The sequence below is a fragment of the Pelophylax lessonae genome (genome assembly GCF_965119305.1).
Source record: "Pelophylax lessonae genome assembly, chromosome: 9".
Lineage (NCBI taxonomy): Eukaryota > Metazoa > Chordata > Amphibia > Anura > Ranidae > Pelophylax > Pelophylax lessonae.
This window is the reverse complement of record NC_138776.1, coordinates 212,620,147-212,641,062: the sequence shown is the minus strand read 5'-3', so window position 1 is coordinate 212,641,062 and position 20,916 is coordinate 212,620,147. Positions and strand designations below refer to the sequence as shown.

At 41.7% G+C, this 20,916-nt stretch overlaps 1 protein-coding gene across 2 annotated transcripts in view; it reads right to left on the bottom strand.

Moving 5' to 3' along the window:
* The window catches only part of CDHR1 (cadherin related family member 1), a 233,238-nt gene that overhangs the window by 138,208 nt on the left and 74,114 nt on the right, over window positions 1–20,916 (bottom strand). For both annotated transcript variants that reach the window (XM_082268497.1, XM_082268498.1), the window contains exon 6: window positions 20,776–20,862. In XM_082268497.1, the coding sequence (XP_082124623.1) occupies window positions 20,776–20,862 (87 nt within the window). The remainder of the gene's footprint in view (window positions 1–20,775; window positions 20,863–20,916) is intronic.

Sequence of the window (20,916 nt, the reverse complement as noted above, 5' to 3'; positions counted from 1 at the left end):
ATCTACTCCCATCTTTGGGGTTATTTTATTATGGTTTGTTACCAATGAAACTTGTATTGTTTTATAAAAAGATTCTTTCTATATAATTGTAGATTTTGCCTTGGCATCATCAAAGTCCAGCTTTCTTCCCTCCTCGGCCCTTGTGGCCTAAGTATGGTAACTAATTGGGACAGATGTCTCCCTTTTTTGCATTATTAAGAACATTCAGCCACTAGTCAGATGGTTGCCAATATTATTTATTTTGCTTTTTTATTTTATTTTGACACCTTCCTTTTCATTTTTTTTTTTTTTTTTTTTATAATTGTTATTGTTATGACAGGGAATTTAAATGTCTCCTATGACAACAATAAGTAGTGACAGGTACTCTTTTCTTTTTTAAAAAAAATTGGGGTCTATTAGACTCTAGATCTCTCCTCTGCCCTTAAAGCATCTTGACCACACCAAGATTGGTGTAATAGGATGCTTTCCCAATTTCCCAATGGTGCTGTTTATATCTGGCAAAACCGAATCATGAAATTGTTGTAGCTTCCGGTATCTTAGGCCAAAGAGATGATTGGAGCTATTCTGGTCTCCAATCAGCTCTATGGCCAGCTGACAGAACCACTGGCTGCAGTCTCGGGTTATCTGGTGGGACAGGAGAGCACGAGTAAACCGTGGAAGGTGGCGGGATGGGGGGAGTCCCCTCCCACTACTTGTAAAAGCAGTATAGTAGCTAATTATCTGCTAGGATTGCTTTTACATACAAGCCGACCTCTTGCTCTTATGCCCACCATTAGACCTCCCAGCATCTGCCCACTTCTAATGATGAGCATACATGCAATGTTCTTTTTTTTCGTGCAGCCCTAATGCTCTTTTTTTAACTGCGGTGGTGAAATCTCCTACAGCGCTGCCATTATTGATTTTAGTATATGCTGAGAATAAACGCTGTTGCTGTCAGAATAAACAAATCAGTACTGCATCTGATGGCTGTACATGCAAAGCAAACAATGGCTAACAATAAAACACAGTACCAATAAAAAATTACAATATAATAGTATACAGTGCAGTAAAACAGTAGAATGGTGGTATCTGCAAAGAAAACTATGGTTAACAATGAAAAACAGTAACAATAACACATTACAGTATAACACTATATTATAAAGTACAGTAAAAGTAGAAAGAGTAGAAAAGTAGAGTAAGAACAGAAAATGAACTTAAAAACAACAATTGTTTTTGTTTTTTTTAATTGTTAGCTTTTTTACATTTTTAAAATTGTTTTTGTAAAAAAAACTGTTCCAGGCTAGGATCTCTCAAAATGCGATAGCCAACATCTTTTGAGGCCCTGTGTGAAAGTGTGCCCTAGACTGTGCCGTGCTTCACCCTATACTAATACTCTACTAGTGTGTGGTAGCAACGGAAACAGTCCCGATGCACAGATCAGATTAGCCAGGACAGGAGGGACAAAAAAAGCGGGTGTCACGCCTATATCCATGCTTTCTACAGACACGACATCTTCTTTGAGGTGCTCTTTGGGTAGGGGTACTAGCAAGGACATCTGGAAAATGCCTCTCATGCAGCCGGCTCACTGCCTCTGGATTGTGAATTTGGGCCACAGCACCTTTTGGATACAGAAGAGATCCTTCCTGGAATTTTAGGAAGGATCCAATTCTTTCTGACGCTTTGTATAGTACATAAGGGTTCAGCAGAGCCAATTGGAATAAGTATACAGATACTTTTTTGTGCCAGCGACTGGCCTTATGGGCAATTAAGTACAGCGCTATCATCTGGTTGTTGAAGTCCACCCCTCCCAGGTTTTATTCATGGGCACTGAGGGGCTTCTCAACAACACCAGTCGCCATTGCAATTTGGACTGTCATATCTGCTTGAATGGAGGACAGAAGGAAAACATTGCGTGTGTCCCTCCACTTCACTGCAAGTAATTTATTACACTTCAAGCAGGCTCTCTACCCCCCCCCCCCCCCATTGAAGTCAGGAATTTACAAGCCGTTGGAGGAAGCCCGGGTGATAAGGTTGCACGGTGCCACATGCGCCAATTCCAAAATCAAAAAGGTGACTAAAAAGTGTCACGCTTGTGTAATAATTGTTCAGGTATAAATGGTACCCCTTTCCAAACAAGGGAGACACCAAGTCCCAAACAATCTTGCGACTGCTCCCCATGTAATCTGGGCAGTTGGGGGGCTCCTTGTTGCTAAATTTTTCCTCGTAAATATGGAAACTACATGTGTAGCCTATTGCCCTGTCACAGAGCTTATACATCTTGACCTCATATCTGGTACGCTTGCTGGGGATTAAATGTTTGAAATCAAGGCGGCCAGAAAATGTATTCAGGGAATCATCAATGACAGCTTGTTGGGGCGCATACAAGGCTGCAAACTTCTGGTTGAAGTGATTTACGAGGGGCTGAATTTTGTGGAGCCGATCATATCCAAGGTCACTGAAGTGAATGAACCGCAAGATTTGCTTGTATCTAGTCCTGGCCATGGCAGCAGAGAACACGGGCATATGATGAATTGGGTCAGTGGACCAATATGACCGCAACTCACTCTTTTTAGTAATGCCCATGAGGAGGGATAGGCCCAGAAAGGTTTTCAATTTGGAAACAGTGATACGTTTCCATGCAAATTCTCTGACAAGGGTCACATTTGGATTTGCAGTGATTAATTGATAAGCATATAAATTGCTTTGGTCCACAATAGATCTGTAAAGATCTTCCATGAAAAACAGCTCATAAAAGCCAAGAGGAGTAAAATCCGCTGTTTCCACTTGAATTCCGGGTTGGCCAGTGAATGGGGGAAGTACGGACGCTGCAGAAGTGGTGGGCTCCCAATCCGGATTTGCAAGCGCATCAGGAAGAACACCATGGGCTCTATGCCTGTCTTTGAATTATTGGCGGCTGTGGGACACTACTTGTTCTAGCCACTGCACCAGCTTGAACTGCACTTATGGGACTTGCCACGTCCCCAAGTTTTACTGCAGTGCTGGTTTAACTATGACCAGGATGTACTAGGCTGCTAGTGCTTTCAAATTCACCAGAAGGTTGAGCAATACTAGTACCGACACTCTGCTGCATACGAGAATCCCTTTCCTTACTTGCCAGGCTGTATGCTTGGATAAGGGTCTGGTATGGAATTTGGGAGGGACCCCATGCCATTTTGTTTTAAAATTTTGGCGTAGGGTTCCCCTCCAAATCCATACCAGACCCAAAGGACCTGGTAATTAAAATGGGGGGGGGCTGTAATTTTTTTCCCGATTTTGTTTTCCAATTCTTTTTTTTACATTCAGCTGTCAGCGGGGAACCCTTCTGACAGCTAATGACTCATTAATAAGGACACGGCGGCCGGCTCCTTAGCAACCAGTTACACAGGGTGTGTTCAAGAGAAAAAAAAAACGCAAAATACATGAGAGCTGCATGCAAAAATGCATCAAAACCGCGGGTTTAAAAATCAGACGTATTGTTAGTAGAGACATCCAGTCCTTCTAGTCCTCGTTCCTCATGTGAAATCCGCTCCCCAATAGAGATTGCACTCACCAGATCTCCAAATGTCTTACGCCTTGTATTAACATCTCCTTATTCGTCTGAAGTCACAATAGATACATTATCTCTGCCATCGAAGAAGGAAGGAAAATGAGACATGGACTCCAGATACCTGCTGACAAACAGATCGATACGTGCAGTTTCCTGGACTCCGTGTCTCATCTGCCTTCCTTCTTCGATGGGAGAGATAATTGTGACTTCAGACGAATAAGGAGATGTTAATACAAGGCGTAAGATATTCAGAGATCTGGTGAGTACAATCTCTATTGGGGAGCAGATCACACGAGGTGTGGTGACGATACACTCATATTGACAGCACGAGGACTAGGAGGACTTGATGTCTCTACTAACATCACGTCTGGATAGGACTTTATATTTGTGAAGGCACACAGTGTTTGTTACACTGGATGAGAGCTGCTAATGTTTTTGATTTTTTTATGGTTTGAAACATTTGTTGATATTTTTATAATTATTATAGCAGCAGCTAAGGGTGTAAAGGAATATCATTATTATTGTAATTATTATTGAGTATCTCTTCCTTTGCTCCATGAGCGCTGGGTTTGGGGGATTTATTCACCTGTGCACAATATTTTCTACTTTCTGTTATAAAACATAGCCAAAAAAAAATAAATAAATAAAAATAAATAAAATGTCTTCATAAATTTAGGCCAAAATGTATTCTGCTATATGTCTTTGGTAGGGAAAAGAAAAACAATAAGTGTATATCAATTGATTTTTGTGAAAGCTATAGCGTCTACAAACTATGATATATATAATTAAATTTACGCTGCTATAGACACTATACTAGTGATGTATAGTATAGTAACTTATAGTGTGACTGAGATAGTGACACTAATATAGTGATTAGTAATAATACTGTACACTTTACTAATGACACTGGCTGGGAAGGGGTTAACATCCAGGAACAAGAAGTTAACTGTGTGCCTAACAAGTGTAATGTGTGTATTGTGTGTTGCTTTTACTTAGTGATCTGGCTATTTTTCCCCCTGCTTTTCAGGGAGAAGAAACAGCCAGATCTGTGCATTTGTACAAACAGAACTCTGTGCTGTAATTGGACATAGCAGATAAGTAGGTTTCAGCTGAAATCATTGGCTGAAATCTGCTGCCAAACCTGTGCTGTGTCCAATCACAGCTGGGGTTAGTAGGAGGTGCCTGGCTATGCTAACTGCCTAATTTGCCTGCTCGCAGTACATCTACTGTGAGGGGGTCGGCAAGAATTTAAAGACCCAGTTATTGCATAGAATATATAATTTATAACTTTAACACTCTATATTTGCAGTTATTATATAAATTACATTGACAAGCAAATTTAGAATACTCTCTTTGCCAACAATTTCGGTGGGATGGATGCAGAGGTTGACTTTGCTGGATGTACAGTGCCTTGCGAAAGTATTCGGCCCCCTTGAACTTTGCGACCTTTTGCCACATTTCAGGCTTCAAACATAAAGATATAAAACTTTTATTTTTTTGTGAAGAATCAAAAGCAAGTGGGACACAATCATGAAGTGGAACAAAATTTATTGGATATTTCAAACTTTTTTAACAAATAAAAAACTGAAAAATTGGGCGTGCAAAATTATTCAGCCCCCTTAAGTTAATACTTTGCAGCGCCACCTTTTGCTGCGATTACAGCTGTAAGTCGCATAGGGTATGTCTCTATTGTTTTTGCACATCGAGAGACTGAAATGTTTGCCCATTCCTCCTTGCAAAACAGCTCGAGCTCAGTGAGGTTGGATGGAGAGCGTTTGTGAACAGCAGTTTTCAGTTCTTTCCACAGATTCTCGATTGGATTCAGGTCTGGACTTTGCACTCCCAATTTTTCAGTTTTTTATTTGTTAAAAAAGTTTGAAATATCCAATAAATTTCGTTCCATTTCATGATTGTGTCCCACTTGTTTTATATCTTTAAGTTTGAAGCCTGAAATGTAGCAAAAGGTCGAAAAGTTCAAGGGGGTTGAATAATTTCGCAAGGCACTGTATATTCACCACCTTCCTAACATATGGTGAACCAGTATAAAGGCAATTGGGATAGTTACTAGTTTACTGAAACATTGCAGTGTGTAGCTCCATACCCTCCCCCACCCAGTAGCAAGTCAGACTTCACCAATGATCAGAGTCAGAAATGTACACAGGTTCTAATGGAGTTCTTAATTTTATTAGATCAACAACGTCAAAGGGTGCCGAGAATCCAACTCCATTATCACCTGCACCTTCTGAAAGTAAACAAAAGCATGGTCCTGACTGGATCCTGAGCACTGTGGGTCTCAATGAGTAGCAGGAAAGAATGCAGGCTTCCTACAAAGAACTGTATGATCTCCAGTGCAGAAACAAACTGATAAGTAGTCCTTAGAGCTCATTTACCACTTTGCTGGGTAAGTCAGTTCCTTTTGATGGAACAAATTATCATCTGCATCAATTATCTCTGTATCAAACTGATTTTCTGGAAAACTGGGTTCAAACAAACCTATTCTCTCATACCTAACATGGATCTACCTTTTGCTAACATTCATATACAATACAAAAGAGTTAAACAAAACCTAGGTTACGTTTGGCACATTTGGAAAATTCAACTTGTTTTGTACTTTAATCCTAACAATTAGAGAAGCCTCATGCCATTATATTTGGTAGTGTGGTAATGGATCAGACATTTATAACAGCCATAAAGCTCTTTAATCATATTCTTCTACTGAAGACCAATTCTCATTTTAGATGACAATTTAATGTTATGCATTCTTGAAGGAGATTGTCGTCTGTTTGTGGTAGTTTTCTCTTGAAGCATATGAAATTATTAGCATAGCATTTTACATGCAACAGTAAACACTGAGGGTAATTTATCAAAACTGGAGCAGCTATAATCAGAAACAGCTGTGCATGGCAACCAATCAGCTTCTAGCTTTCATTTTTAAACCAAAAGCCAGCCATACAGTATATGGATTGAAATTTGGCCGGTTTAGCAGGGATCGTCCACATTTCCATCCATGTATGGGCACCCCGGTTGTACTTTACACTCGATGTTGAGTCGGACACTGTCGATCTATCAATCAGCTTGTGTTGTGTACAACCAGCCTATCAGGTTTTCCCCAAATGATTGGTGCAGCTGGCTATAGCTAACGACATTAATCATTGTGTTTTGTCGGCAAGGAAGGTTCCCTGCTGGCAGAATAGAATTGTGCTGCAGGAGTGATTCACTGACTTAATTGAATTAAGCAGTTTTCTTTCCTTCAACCCATAGTGGAAGGAAGAATATTGCAGAACAATCTATGGCCTGTGTAAAGACCCGTACGCACAATCCGAAAATCGGACGGAAAATACTGCTTTCAAATCGGTCATACAATAATCAGATCCTTAGTACTGAGTTTTTTGAGAGCCAATCACGACATTTTATCTGATATTATCCGATCGGACAAGCACGAAAATGTTTCTCGTACGATACCAGATTGTACATTTTTGGTTTAATCAGTACAGTTGTCTTTTGAAAATACAGTACAAATACTACAACACATGACATCACTTTCGATTTTTTATTCTGTCGTACAAAATTTTTTTATAACTTTAGTAAACTTTTCATGTTCGATGTGCGACTAGCATGCAAGAAAACAAAAAAAACAGAAGATCTGTTGTCCGATTTTTGGATCGTGTGTACGGGGCTTTAGCTGAAAAATCTAAATATAGAAGCTGATTGGTTGCCATGCTTCTCCAGATTTTGTCTGCTCCAGTTTTGATAAACTCCTTATAATATGTTCATTACCTGATAAAACATTATTTGATACATCAACTCCACAAGTAATACTAAAATCTGATTCCACATTTAGATACCCAGGCTGCTACTGTTCGGTTGTTTAAAACATTTGTATGTATGCTCGGTATAATAGTATACAGAATATAAGGGTATTAAAAAATAAAACATTTTGTGCATACATACCATCATGGCATGGCCATTTCGTCATGTTTTTGAATGGTGAACTGTGGGTACCACAATGTGCCAATGATCCTAGCTTTACTACCTTTTAGGCACTGACTTGAAACAGGCACCTAAGTGCAAACTTTTTAGACTTTACTAACTTACTGACTCACATTGTACTAAAGCCAAGATTAGGATGACAACCTTGGAACTTACACCTTAAAGCAATTTATCAGTGGCAGCTCCAATCTTTCCAGTCTCATTTGTTCATTTCACGGTATATAGTTCATAGGATTTATTAGTTATTGAGCAGAACAATACAGTATATCCTATTTTTGGATTTGCACTTGGAAAGACCTGTGGAGTACCTAGGTTCTATGGATGGTTATTATCACTGTAGTTTATGTATTCTGACCATTTTAAAGCATAACAGGCAAGCTATTGTCAAACAAGGTACAGGGAGCTGGGCACCGTCATGGGGAATATTTAAGATAGCAATGAAATGTTTTGAAAAATGACGCACAGTGAGGAGAGCGAGGGGGTTCCTTTTACTGAAATTTTAGAGGCAACATGGAAAAAACACCAGTCCTTTAAATTAAATTTTTTGGATATGCCATTATACTGTATGTGGTGTTATGGCTTGATTGTATTGATTTTTACATTTTTTACATTGTGCATGGCTCACATATAGCAGCAGCACCCCAATTCGATTGGGTTCAACTTAAAAAAAGGCATTTCTAGGTAGTTTTGGCTGTGACACCACACTTTTAAGCAACTATAAGGCTTTTACACCGCATCCAATTTGCATAACATGTAGTGTGACCAGCTTTCAATGGAGCTAGTTCACACATGGCTGCAGTGTAAATTTGAAAAGAATCCTATGCACTTTTGGGTCCAGTTTAGGTGCGAATTCAGGGAAAAATTTGCACCTGAAGCAGGGAACACAAATGCACAGGACACCAGATTGCAAACCACAGCCAGACCTGTGTGAACCCAGTCATACAGTCCTAAGTTGAACATCAGAAGTTGCAGCCACAACAGATTTAAACGCTAAAGGAAAGATTACTCTTAAAAAAAGTAGTTAAAGCTAAACTTAAGTTAAAGTTAAACTTTTTCAAGATAGACAGCAGCAAAACTAATAATAGTATCATTTGTGAGCTTCTTTTTTTCACTGTACCACACTGCATTTTCTTTAAAGTTAATAAAATGTCAAAACAGAGTGCATACATATACTTCAAATCCCCATCCCCACATTCCCAATTATAAAATAATCAAAATGCAGACTTCAGATATAGATTACAGTGAGAGACTATAGCCACAAATAGTATTCACTGGCTAGATAGTATGTAGGCAGCTTGGTTAGGCTGCAATATAAGAAGGAGAGAGATGAAACATTATTGAAATAGAATAAAGAGTGTATTATTTGAGCTACAATAGCCACAAATATCTGAACAGTGACTGGACAGTGCCATCTGACCTTATGATAGCTGGAGCTGCAAAAAAAAAAAATAAAACTTCACAAACCCTCATGTCTGGCAGTCAGACATTTTGTGCTGCAACCCCTCCCCTATATAATTTAGTGGTCTGGGTTGCCAAAGAGAGGTAGATTCCCAGCTGAAAATTTTCTTTTTTTTTAACTTATGTTATTTTTGTTAATTGATCTTTTTTTTCTGTATTTTTTTGGTAACGATGCAGTGGTTGGGCTGCATGCAGAAGAGGCCAAGCACGTCTGAAATTCCTCTGTTTTATCAGCATAATCTTTATTTTACTCACTTAGCAGCCAGTTGTATTTATGTATTTATTTATTTATTTATTTCATTATAGTCAGGGTACTGGAGCTATACCTGCAGGGACAAAACCTATGGATATAGGTCACTTGTCTTTCCCCAAGGCAAGGGCAGACAGCAGAAAATCGAGGAAGGCAGGCAGCAGCAAAAATGAGACGTACAATTGAGGGAAGTATGTGTGATGGCTTACATGGTGGATGAGTGAGTTCAGAGCTCCGCCCCAGGTCAGCTCTTACTTCCTTCCACACAGCCAACAGAAGTTGAAAAACACCCAGGGGAACTTGAACAGAGCTTGATGAGGGTCTATAAGGTCTATAGTTCACTAGCGATTAGGGCTTTTAATGCCATATTTGCCCCCACTGAGGAGCTTCACATTCTCTATTGTCCTAGTGTGCTGTTGGGGACAGAAGTCCAACATTTTAAAGTTGAATATTTGGAGGGTGTGTGGTAGCACAGGACTGATGAGAATCTAGATTTATTTTTTATATATAGGTAGGGTTGAGCGGACACCTAGATGTCCGTGTTCGACGGGTTCGGCCGAACTTTAAAAAAAAGTCCGGGTCCGTGTCCCGGACTTTTACCGAACTTTTCCCGGACACCGAACCCCATTGAAGTCAATGGGGACCCGAACTTTAAGGCACTAAAATGGCTCTAAAACACCAAAGGAAAGGGCTAGAGTGCTGCAAATGGCAGCAAAACGTAATTAAGAGCATGGCAAGTGCTCTGCAAACAAATGTGGATAGGGAAATAACTTAAAACAACAAAAAAAAACAGAAAAATAAAACAATGTTCTTCTTCATCTCTGAAGGACGAGGCCCATATGGAGTAGGAGGGAGGTTGAGGTGGTGGTGGATGTGGCGGTGACATAGGCGTGCGCACAGGGTGTGCTGGGTGTGCCTGGGCACACCCTAATCACCTAGGGCACATAGCATTGCCAGTGAGGAGATGGGAAAGATCTCCCTGGGACCTGCTCTGCTCTATTTCTCCTTGCCTACAGGTACATGGCCCCGATACATTACTCTCCCTGCTGGCAAACACATGCATGTGTATTTCAACTTTGGGGTGCACACCTTAATGCAATAGGCTGCGCACACCTATGGGCGGTGTAGGTGGAAGCGGCGGTGGAGGAGGACCAGGGCCGGATTAACAGCATCATGGGCTTGGTGCTGAGGATTTTGAAGGGCCTTAAGGGCCGTGCCTTGCCATGCACCCAGAGGAGGAAGGGTGCAGCCATGCATGCCTAATTCAACATGGGATGCTGTCTCTGAAGCCCATAAACACATCCATGCATCGCCAACTGTCCCTCCTTGTCCGGCCTTCACGCTGTGTGGGGAGGTTCTGAGGGTGCTGCCTGGGGAAGCGAGCATAGAAGCCAGACTTCTGTGTTTACAAGTGACAGAAGAGCGGTAACAGTGAATATGGCCAACCCGGGGCCTATATAAAAGGTAGGGGCCTGGAGCTGCAGCTCCAATAGCCCCTACATTAATCTGGCCCTGAGGAGGAGGACGAGGTAGCCAACACTGCTTCTTTTCAAAAATTTTAAATGAGGGTACACCCCAAAAGAGTGAGAAAGAGCAAAAATGGAACAATGGGTGGGTAAGGTCGGTATCCATTGCTATTCTGCATAAGGTACGGAAAAGTCCCGTGGGATCCATGCCTGGTTCATTTTAATGAACGTGAGCTTGTCCACATTGTCTCTGGACAGGCGGCTGCGCTTGTCTGTTATAACGCCCCCAGCCGTGCTAAATACCCGTTCAGATAATACACTGGCTGCAGGGCACGCCAGCACCTCCAAGGCGTAAAGGGCAAGCTCAGGCCATGTGCCCAATTTGGAGACCCAGAAGTTGAAGGGGGCAGACCCGTCATTCACTACATGTAGGCGTGTGCACACATACTGCTCCACCATGTTGGTAAAATGCTGCCTCCTGCTAAGACGTTCCATCTGAGCTGCTGGTGCTGCTGTTTGTTGTGGCGTGCTGACAAAGCTTTTCCACATTTCGGCCATGCTAACCCTGCCTTCTGAGGTGCTGGCGGTGCCCTGGTTGCATTGGCGACCTCCTCCTCCTCCTCCTCTGCCTTGTGCTTCCACTGTGGCCCCGCTGTCAGATGGGAATGCCAGCAGCATGGCGTCTACCAGCGTGCGCTTGTACTCGCGCATCTTGCGATCGCGCTCCAGTGAGTGAATTAAGGACGGTACGTTGTCCTTGTAACGGGGATCCAGCAGCGTGGCCACCCAGTAATCAGCACAAGTTAGAATGTGGGCAACTCGGCGGTCGTTGTGGAGACACTGCAGCATGTAATCGCTCATGTGTGCCAGGCTGCCCAGAGGCAACAAAAGGCTGTCCTCTGTGGGAGGTGTATCGTCCGTGTCCTCTGTATCCCCCCAGCCACGCACCAGTGATGGCCATGAGCTGGCCTGGGTGCCACCCTGCTGTGAACATGGTTCCATCTCCTCCTCCAGCTCCTCCTCCTCCTCATCCTCCTCATCCTCCAGAACTGTGCCCCTGCTGGACAATTGCGTCCCTGGCGTTTGCGTGTGCAGGAACCCACCCTCGGAGCCCCTTGCGAATGACTGCCCTGAAAGCCTTGGAAATGTTACCTCTTCATCCTCCTCCTCCTCCTCATCCTGTGCCACATCCTCTTCCATCATCGCCCGAATTGTTTTTTCAAGGAGGCATAGAAGTGGGATAGTTAAGCTGAGAACGGCGTCATTGCCACTGGCCATGTTGGTGGAGTACTCAAAACAGCGCAACAAGGCACACAGGTCTCGCATGGAGGCCCAGTTAAATTAAATAGCGGAATAGAAAATATGATCCAAAAAAAGTGTATGTATATCACACGTACACAACCACACTGGGCCCCAATTACTATTGTTTGTACCCCTAAAAGGCTAGATGAGGAGTAGGGGGAGTATGGAACAGGCAGCACCCTCAAACCTTCAGAAGTATGAGATGAACCCCAACAACTTGGAAAGGTGGATCTCTCTCACACGTACCAACACAGACTATCCCCCAATTTAACTGATCCCCAAAGGTTTTTGATTAAATAGCGGAATAGAAAATATGATCCAAAAAAAGTGTATGTATATCACACGTACACAACCACACTAGGCCCCAATTACTATTGTTTGTACCCCTAAAAGGCTAGATGAGGAGTAGGGGGGGTATGGAACAGGCAGCACCCTCAAACCTTCAGAAGTATGAGATGAACACCAACAACTTGGAAAGGTGGATCTCTCTCACACGTACCAACACAGACTATCCCCCAATTTAACTGATCCCCAAAGGTTTTTGATTAAATAGCGGAATAGAAAATATGATCCAAAAAAAGTGTATGTATATCACACGTACACAACCACACTAGGCCCCAATTACTATTGTTTGTACCCCTAAAAGGCTAGGAGTAGGGGGAGTATGGAACAGGCAGCACCCTCAAACCTTCAGAAGTATGAGATGAACCCCAACAACTTGGAAAGGTGGATCTCTCTCACACGTACCAACACAGACTATCCCCCAATTTAACTGATCCCCAAAGGTTTTTGATTAAATAGCGGAATAGAAAATATGATCCAAAAAAAGTGTATGTATATCACACGTACACAACCACACTGGGCCCCAATTACTATTGTTTGTACCCCTAAAAGGCTAGATGAGGAGTAGGGGGAGTATGGAACAGGCAGCACCCTCAAACCTTCAGAAGTATGAGATGAACCCCAACAACTTGGAAAGGTGGATCTCTCTCACACGTACCAACACAGACTATCCCCCAATTTAACTGATCCCCAAAGGTTTTTGATTAAATAGCGGAATAGAAAATATGATCCAAAAAAAGTGTATGTATATCACACGTACACAACCACACTAGGCCCCAATTACTATTGTTTGTACCCCTAAAAGGCTAGATGAGGAGTAGGGGGGGTATGGAACAGGCAGCACCCTCAAACCTTCAGAAGTATGAGATGAACCCCAACAACTTGGAAAGGTGGATCTCTCTCACACGTACCAACACAGACTATCCCCCAATTTAACTGATCCCCAAAGGTTTTTGATTAAATAGCGGAATAGAAAATATGATCCAAAAAAAGTGTATGTATATCACACGTACACAACCACACTAGGCCCCAATTACTATTGTTTGTACCCCTAAAAGGCTAGATGAGGAGTAGGGGGGGTATGGAACAGGCAGCACCCTCAAACCTTCAGAAGTATGAGATGAACCCCAACAACTTGGAAAGGTGGATCTCTCTCACACGTACCAACACAGACTATCCCCCAATTTAACTGATCCCCAAAGGTTTTTGATTAAATAGCGGAATAGAAAATATGATCCAAAAAAAGTGTATGTATATCACACGTACACAACCACACTAGGCCCCAATTACTATTGTTTGTACCCCTAAAAGGCTAGATGAGGAGTAGGGGGGGTATGGAACAGGCAGCACCCTCAAACCTTCAGAAGTATGAGATGAACCCCAACAACTTGGAAAGGTGGATCTCTCTCACACGTACCAACACAGACTATCCCCCAATTTAACTGATCCCCAAAGGTTTTTGATTAAATAGCGGAATAGAAAATATGATCCAAAAAAAGTGTATGTATATCACACGTACACAACCACACTAGGCCCCAATTACTATTGTTTGTACCCCTAAAAGGCTAGATGAGGAGTAGGGGGGGTATGGAACAGGCAGCACCCTCAAACCTTCAGAAGTATGAGATGAACCCCAACAACTTGGAAAGGTGGATCTCTCTCACACGTACCAACACAGACTATCCCCCAATTTAACTGATCCCCAAAGGTTTTTGATTAAATAGCGGAATAGAAAATATGATCCAAAAAAAGTGTATGTATATCACACGTACACAACCACACTAGGCCCCAATTACTATTGTTTGTACCCCTAAAAGGCTAGGAGTAGGGGGAGTATGGAACAGGCAGCACCCTCAAACCTTCAGAAGTATGAGATGAACCCCAACAACTTGGAAAGGTGGATCTCTCTCACACGTACCAACACAGACTATCCCCCAATTTAACTGATCCCCAAAGGTTTTTGATTAAATAGCGGAATAGAAAATATGATCCAAAAAAAGTGTATGTATATCACACGTACACAACCACACTAGGCCCCAATTACTATTGTTTGTACCCCTAAAAGGCTAGATGAGGAGTAGGGGGAGTATGGAACAGGCAGCACCCTCAAATCTTCAGAAGTATGAGATTGTGTTCACTGTACCCCACAAAGATTGAGTTCACTGCACCCCACAATGATTGTGTTCACTGCACCCCACAAAGATTGTGTTCACTGCACCTCACAAAGATTGTGTTCACTGTACCCCCCAAAGATTGTGTTCACTGCACCCCACAAAGATTCTGTTCACTGTACCCCACAAAGATTGTGTTCACTGCACCCTAAAAGGATGTTGTTCACTGCACCCCACAAAGATTGTGTTCACTGCACCCTAAAAGGATGTTGTTCACTGCACCCCAAAAAGATTGTGTTCACTGTACCCCCCCAAAGATTGTGTTCACTGCACCCCACAAAGATTGTGTTCACTGCACCCCAAAAAGATTGTGTTCACTGTACCCCCCAAAGATTGTGTTCACTGCACCCCAAAAAGATTGTGTTCACTCTACCCCCCAAAGATTGTGTTCACTGCACCCCACAAAGATTCTGTTCACTGTACCCCACAAAGATTGTGTTCACTGCACCCCAAAAAGATTGTGTTCACTGTACCCCCCCAAAGATTGTGTTCACTGCACCCCACAAAGATTCTGTTCACTGCACCCCACAAAGGATTTTGTTCACTGCACCCCAAAAAGATTGTGTTCACTGCACCCCAAAAAGGATTTTGATCACTGCACCCCAAAAAGGATGTTGTTCACTGCACCCCAAAAATGATTTTGTTCACTCCACCCCAAAAAGATTGTGTTCACTGCACCCCACAAAGATTGTGTTCACTGCACCCCAAAAAGATTGTGTTCACTGTACCCCCCAAAGATTGTGTTCACTGCACCCCACAAAGATTCTGTTCACTGTACCCCACAAAGATTGTGTTCACTGCACCCCAAAAAGATTGTGTTCACTGCACCCCAAAAAGGATGTTGTTCACTGCACCCCAAAAAGGATGTTGTTCACTCCACCCCAAAAAGATTGTGTTCACTGCACCCCACAAAGATTGTGTTCACTGCACCCCAAAAAGATTGTGTTCACTGCACCCCAAAAATGATTTTGTTCACTGCACCCCAAAAAGGATTTTGTTCACTGCACCCCAAAAAGGATGTTGTTCACTCCACCCCAAAAAGATTGTGTTCACTGCACCCCAAAAAGATTGTGTTCACTGCACCCCACAAAGGATTTTGTTCACTGCACCCCAAAAAGATTGTGTTCACTGCACCCCAAAAAGGATGTTGTTCACTGCACCCCAAAAAGGATTTTGTTCACTGCACCCCAAAAAGATTGTGTTCACTGCACCCCACAAAGGATTTTGTTCACTGCACCCCACAAAGATTGTGTTCACTGCACACCAAAAAGGATTGTGTTCACTGCACCCCAAAAAGATTTTGTTCACTGCACCCCAAAAAGATTGTGTTCACTGCAGCCCAAAAAGATTGTGTTCACTGCAGCCCAAAAAGATTGTGTTCACTGCAGCCCAAAAAGATTGTGTTCACTGCAGCCCAAAAAGATTGTGTTCACTGCAGCTCACACACAGAAAAATGGATGTGGATCACTGACACCTGCCTATCTCCAATCCCACACCACACAGCAATATCGATTGTAGTTTGTAGAACACAGTTTCCCTAAAATTCAGCAGACTCTGTCCCTAACAGGATTGAGAAGAGATCGTAGATCAGGATTGAGTGCAGATTCACCCCACCCCCCACACAGCAATATCGATTGTAGTTTGTAGAAGACACTGACCCTATAATTCAGCAGACTCTATCCCTAAAATGCCTACAACTCGCCCTGCCTAAACACTCCGACCTGTCCCTCAATTCTATCCGGACACAAATGGTTTTTTCCTGCCTATCTTTCCCTAATCAGCAGCCAGCACATTGATGTGTGCTCTGTCCCTTAGCTAAGCAGCAGAATGACGCTGCTGCGGCGGCTGCCTCGAACTTATAAAGACTTGGTCACATGCTTCAGACGGCCAATCACAGCTACTAAGACATTTGCAGGCATGGCTGGGATGGCTTAAGGCACACCAGTTAAACGATTGTTGATTGGCTGTTGAAAGCCCGCCATGAAAAGACATGCAAAACCCGGAAATAAAACGACCGAACACGGATTTTTACCCGAACATACAGTAAAGTGTCCGTGTCCGTGTTCGGGTAAAAAAAATCCAATTATTCGGTACGAACACGAATAATACAGTCCGTGTTCGCTCAACACTATATATAGGTAATTCCTCTTTAAGATGTTAAAGATAAGATGTAGCAAAATAATAGTATGTGAGGACCAAGGTATAGCCCTATGCTATAACTTATCATGATGGATTTGTTCATCAGATGATCTATTTTTCGGTGTAGGGCAAGTCAAACAGCCATACGGCTTGGTTATTTGTTTTAATTTGTTTATTAGTTAGGAACGTTACAGCCCGCCAATGTGTTTTGGGAGAAAGGCATTTTTTTATGCCTGACATGAACAAGACAATGAAAAACATAAAATGTGGTTATTTGTGTCTTGTAAATTATTGTAAGCACAATTTAGGAATACATATTATCTAATAATAATGGTATTTACTAAGGAAAAACCTGTATTTTAAAGTACAACTAAAAGCATTTTTTTTGGAGATGGATTAGAACATCTGTCAGTTTCTTTGCTTTCTGTGCCCCCGTTAGGGAGATTCACCCTTTCTATTTTTCCTGTTTACCATTATTGTTGAAAGTGAAAGAAAGGCCTCTTACACACGATACTCCTGTTTGAACATCTCCTTTTTCAGCTGTAAATTTGTCTTATGGAAATGCGCAAATTTTCACGCATATGCGTTCGAACGAATTTGCGTCTTTACGTGTTTCTTTTTCGCGCAAATGTATTCTCGTGCTTTTTTAAAATATGCAAATTAGCATTTTTCAGATCAACAGTATGTTCGTGTGCGTTTATTTGTGCGCAATTGCACGTAAATGCAGATTTTTCTATTTTGTTCTTACTGAAGAATACACGGTGCTCATTTATGTACCTGTGTGCATAGGCACTTTACAATGAATGGGCTGTATTTTAGCTCAGAAAAAAATAAAAAAGCTGTACTAAGCTTTTTTAGGCTGCAGCGTGCAAGAGGCCTAAAAGAAAAGTAAAAGAGCAGAAAATCTTCCAATGGGGATACTAGTTCTGGTAACATGGGGGTCCCCAAGAAATTCTATGAATTTGCAGGGATTTCCTCTCGTTACCTTTTTTGGCTATAGGACAGGAAGTGAAGGGATAATGGGACAAAGATGGCAAAAAATAATCTGACAGGGGTTACCCAAAATGAAAAAAAAAAAAGTTTTGTCTATAGTTCTACTTTAATAATTATTAAAATATTATGATATCAGCTGTGTTTCATATACAGTATCTCACAAAAGAGAGCAAACCCCCCCCTCCTCACATTTGTGTAAATATTTTATCATATCTTTTCATGTAACAACACTGCAGAAATGACACTTTGCTACAATGTAAAGTAGTGAGTGTACAGCTTGTATAACAGTCAACATTTGCTGTCCCTTCAAAATAACTCAACACACAGCCATTAATGTCTAAGCCACTGGCAACAAAAGTGAGTGCACCCCTAAGTTAAAATGTCCAAATTGGGCCCAAAGTGTCAATATTTTGTGTGGCCACCATTATTTTCCAGCACTGCCTCAATCCTCTTTGGCATGGAGTTCACCAGAGCTTCACAGTTTGCCACTGGAGTCCTCTTCCACTCCTCTATGATGACATCACAAAGCTGGTGGATGTTAGAGACCTTACGCTCCTCCAACTTCCGTTTGAAGATGCCGCACAGATGCTCAATAGGGTTAAGGTCTGGAGACATGCTCGACCAGTCCATCACTTTTACCCTCAGCTTCTTTAGCAAGGCAGCGGCCGTCTTGGAGGTGTGTTTGGGCTTGTTATCATGTTGGAATACTGCCCTGCGGCCCAGTCCCTGAAGGGAGGGGATCGTGCTCTACTTCAGTATGTCACAGTAAATGTTGGCATTCTGGTTCCCTCAATGAACTGTAGCTCCCTAGTACCAGCAGCACTCATGCAGCCCCAGACCATGACACTCCCACCACCATGCTTGACTGTAGGCAAGACACACTTGTCTTTGTACTCCACACCTGGTTGCCGCTACATGTGCTTGACACCATCTGAACCAAAGAAGTTTATCTTGGTCTCATCAGTCCACAGGACATGGTTCCAGTAATCCATTTCTTTAGTCTGTTTGTCTTCAGCAAACTGTTTATGGGCTTTCTTGTGCATCATCTTTAGAAGAGGCTTCCTTCTGGGATGACAGCCATGCAGACCAATTTGAGTGTGCGGTGTATGGTCTGAGCACTGACAGGCTGACCCCCACCCCTTCAACCTCTGCAGCAATACTGGCAGCACTCATATGTCTATTTAACAATGACAACCTCTGGATATGACGGTGAGCATGTGCACTCAACTTCTTTGGTTGACCATGATGAGGCCTGTTCTAAGTGGAACCTGTCCTGTTAAACCGCTTTATGGTCTTGACCACCGTGCTGCAGCTCAGTTTCAGGGTCTTGGCAATCTTCTTATAGCCTAGGCCATCTTTATTTCGAGCAACAATTCTTTTTTTTTAAATACCCAGAGAGTTCTTTGCCGTGAGGTGCCATGTTGAACTTCCAGTGACCAGTATGAGAGAGTGAGAACGATAACACCAAATTTAACAGACCTGCTCCCCATTCACACCTGAGACCTTGTAACACTAACGAGTCACATGACACCGGGGAGGGTAAAATGGCTATGTGGGCCCAATTTGGACATTATCTCTTAGGGGTGTACTCACTTGTGTTGCCAGCAGTTTAGACATTAATGGCTGTGCGTTGAGTTTTTTTGAGGGGACAGCAAATTTACACTGTTATACAAGCTGTACACTCACTACGTTACATTGTAGCAAAGTGTAATTTCTTTCAGTGTTCTCACATGAAAAGATATAATAAAATATTTACAAAAATGTGAGGTGTGTACTCACTTTTGTGAGATACTGTACATGAGTATGGGGTCTTCATGCTTACCTGGTTTAACGCATGACTTTGTAGATTCTTATGGCTTTTAAGGGTCCTCCACAGTTTTGTATGTTTTTTTTTTTTTGTTCACTGAACACTAGTAATGAGGGTGGTGAATTCAAAATTATTTTTTGAGATACTGTAATTGATAATAATTATTTGGTGGGGAATTTAAAGTCTGTTTTTATAATACATACTCTCAGATAACAAAAAAGATTATAAAATGCATAACCATTCAAGTCTACTACAGAAGTGCCTTCATATCATTCATAGGTGTACACCCAAAATCTCAAACACACGTGTGCGTATATAAACAGTGTGTGTGTGTGTGTGTGTATATATATATATATATTCATACACACACTCTAAATAAATGTAAGAATTGGAAAATGTAGTAGGGTAATGGACAGTGTCAGTAGAGCAGTGGATGTGTCAGTAGAGCAGAGGTTGGTGTAACTAGGGCATTGGACGGTGTCAGTAGTTTTTTATTTTTATTATTTTATTTTTTGTATTATTTTTTACAACTTTATTTACATTTTTTTATTATTTTTTAGAATTTTTTAGGAGCTTTGTTGAAATATCAGCAGGGGAAATCTGCGCCGCATGGAGTAATTAGGGTGTGCCCAGGCACACCCTGTACATGTCCTGCGCTCGCCTTGCAATCCTTCAGATAAATTAAATATGAAGCATCTTGCATTTATGGATATCTCCATTGCTCAGAATCGTTTAAATAAATCAAATATCTTATTTTATGTTGGACCTATGATTGTTAAAGAGACCCGTCGCCAACCTAAAAAAATTGCCGGTAAAATCACAGAAAAATCAAGCATACTAAATGAAACATTTTTCCTTTCCATAAATGTTATTTAAAGGTTATTTACTTGTAATGTTTATTTGAATGTGGTCGAAATTTTGACTACCCAGGGGGTAACACAGCTCTAGCACAGTTCCTAGCACAGCTCCTCCAGCTCACTCCATTCATCATAGCCCACCTTTCTTCTGGGGGTGATGTTGGGATTCCTACTCAACAGACAATTATTTTTGCATTTAAACTAATACCCTCAATCAACTTTTTCAACTACAAAATAGCTCAAAACAAACTTGCAGATAATAAATCTCTTCACTGTACTCTGTGCCATCAAATTTAACATCAGGTCCACTGATTGCTTTCCCAAGGGGAATCTCTTCCCTGAAGAGTACTAGACAAATAGTCGAAAGGAAGCCCAAAATTAACACTAGTATTAAATGCACACCAAATATCACTTTCTAGTGTATGATCCAGGATTTTTTTTTTTTTTTTTTTAGATTACAAGAATAAAATGTACCTGTATTAAATATGTGACGCTTCCACCAGATCCAATGTCTTTGTCCACTGCCTCCACCTGAAAAATGCTGCTTCCTGGAGGTGTATCCTAAGGAAAAATTATTTGTATTTAGCAAATATTTCAGTTACTGCTTTATTTTAT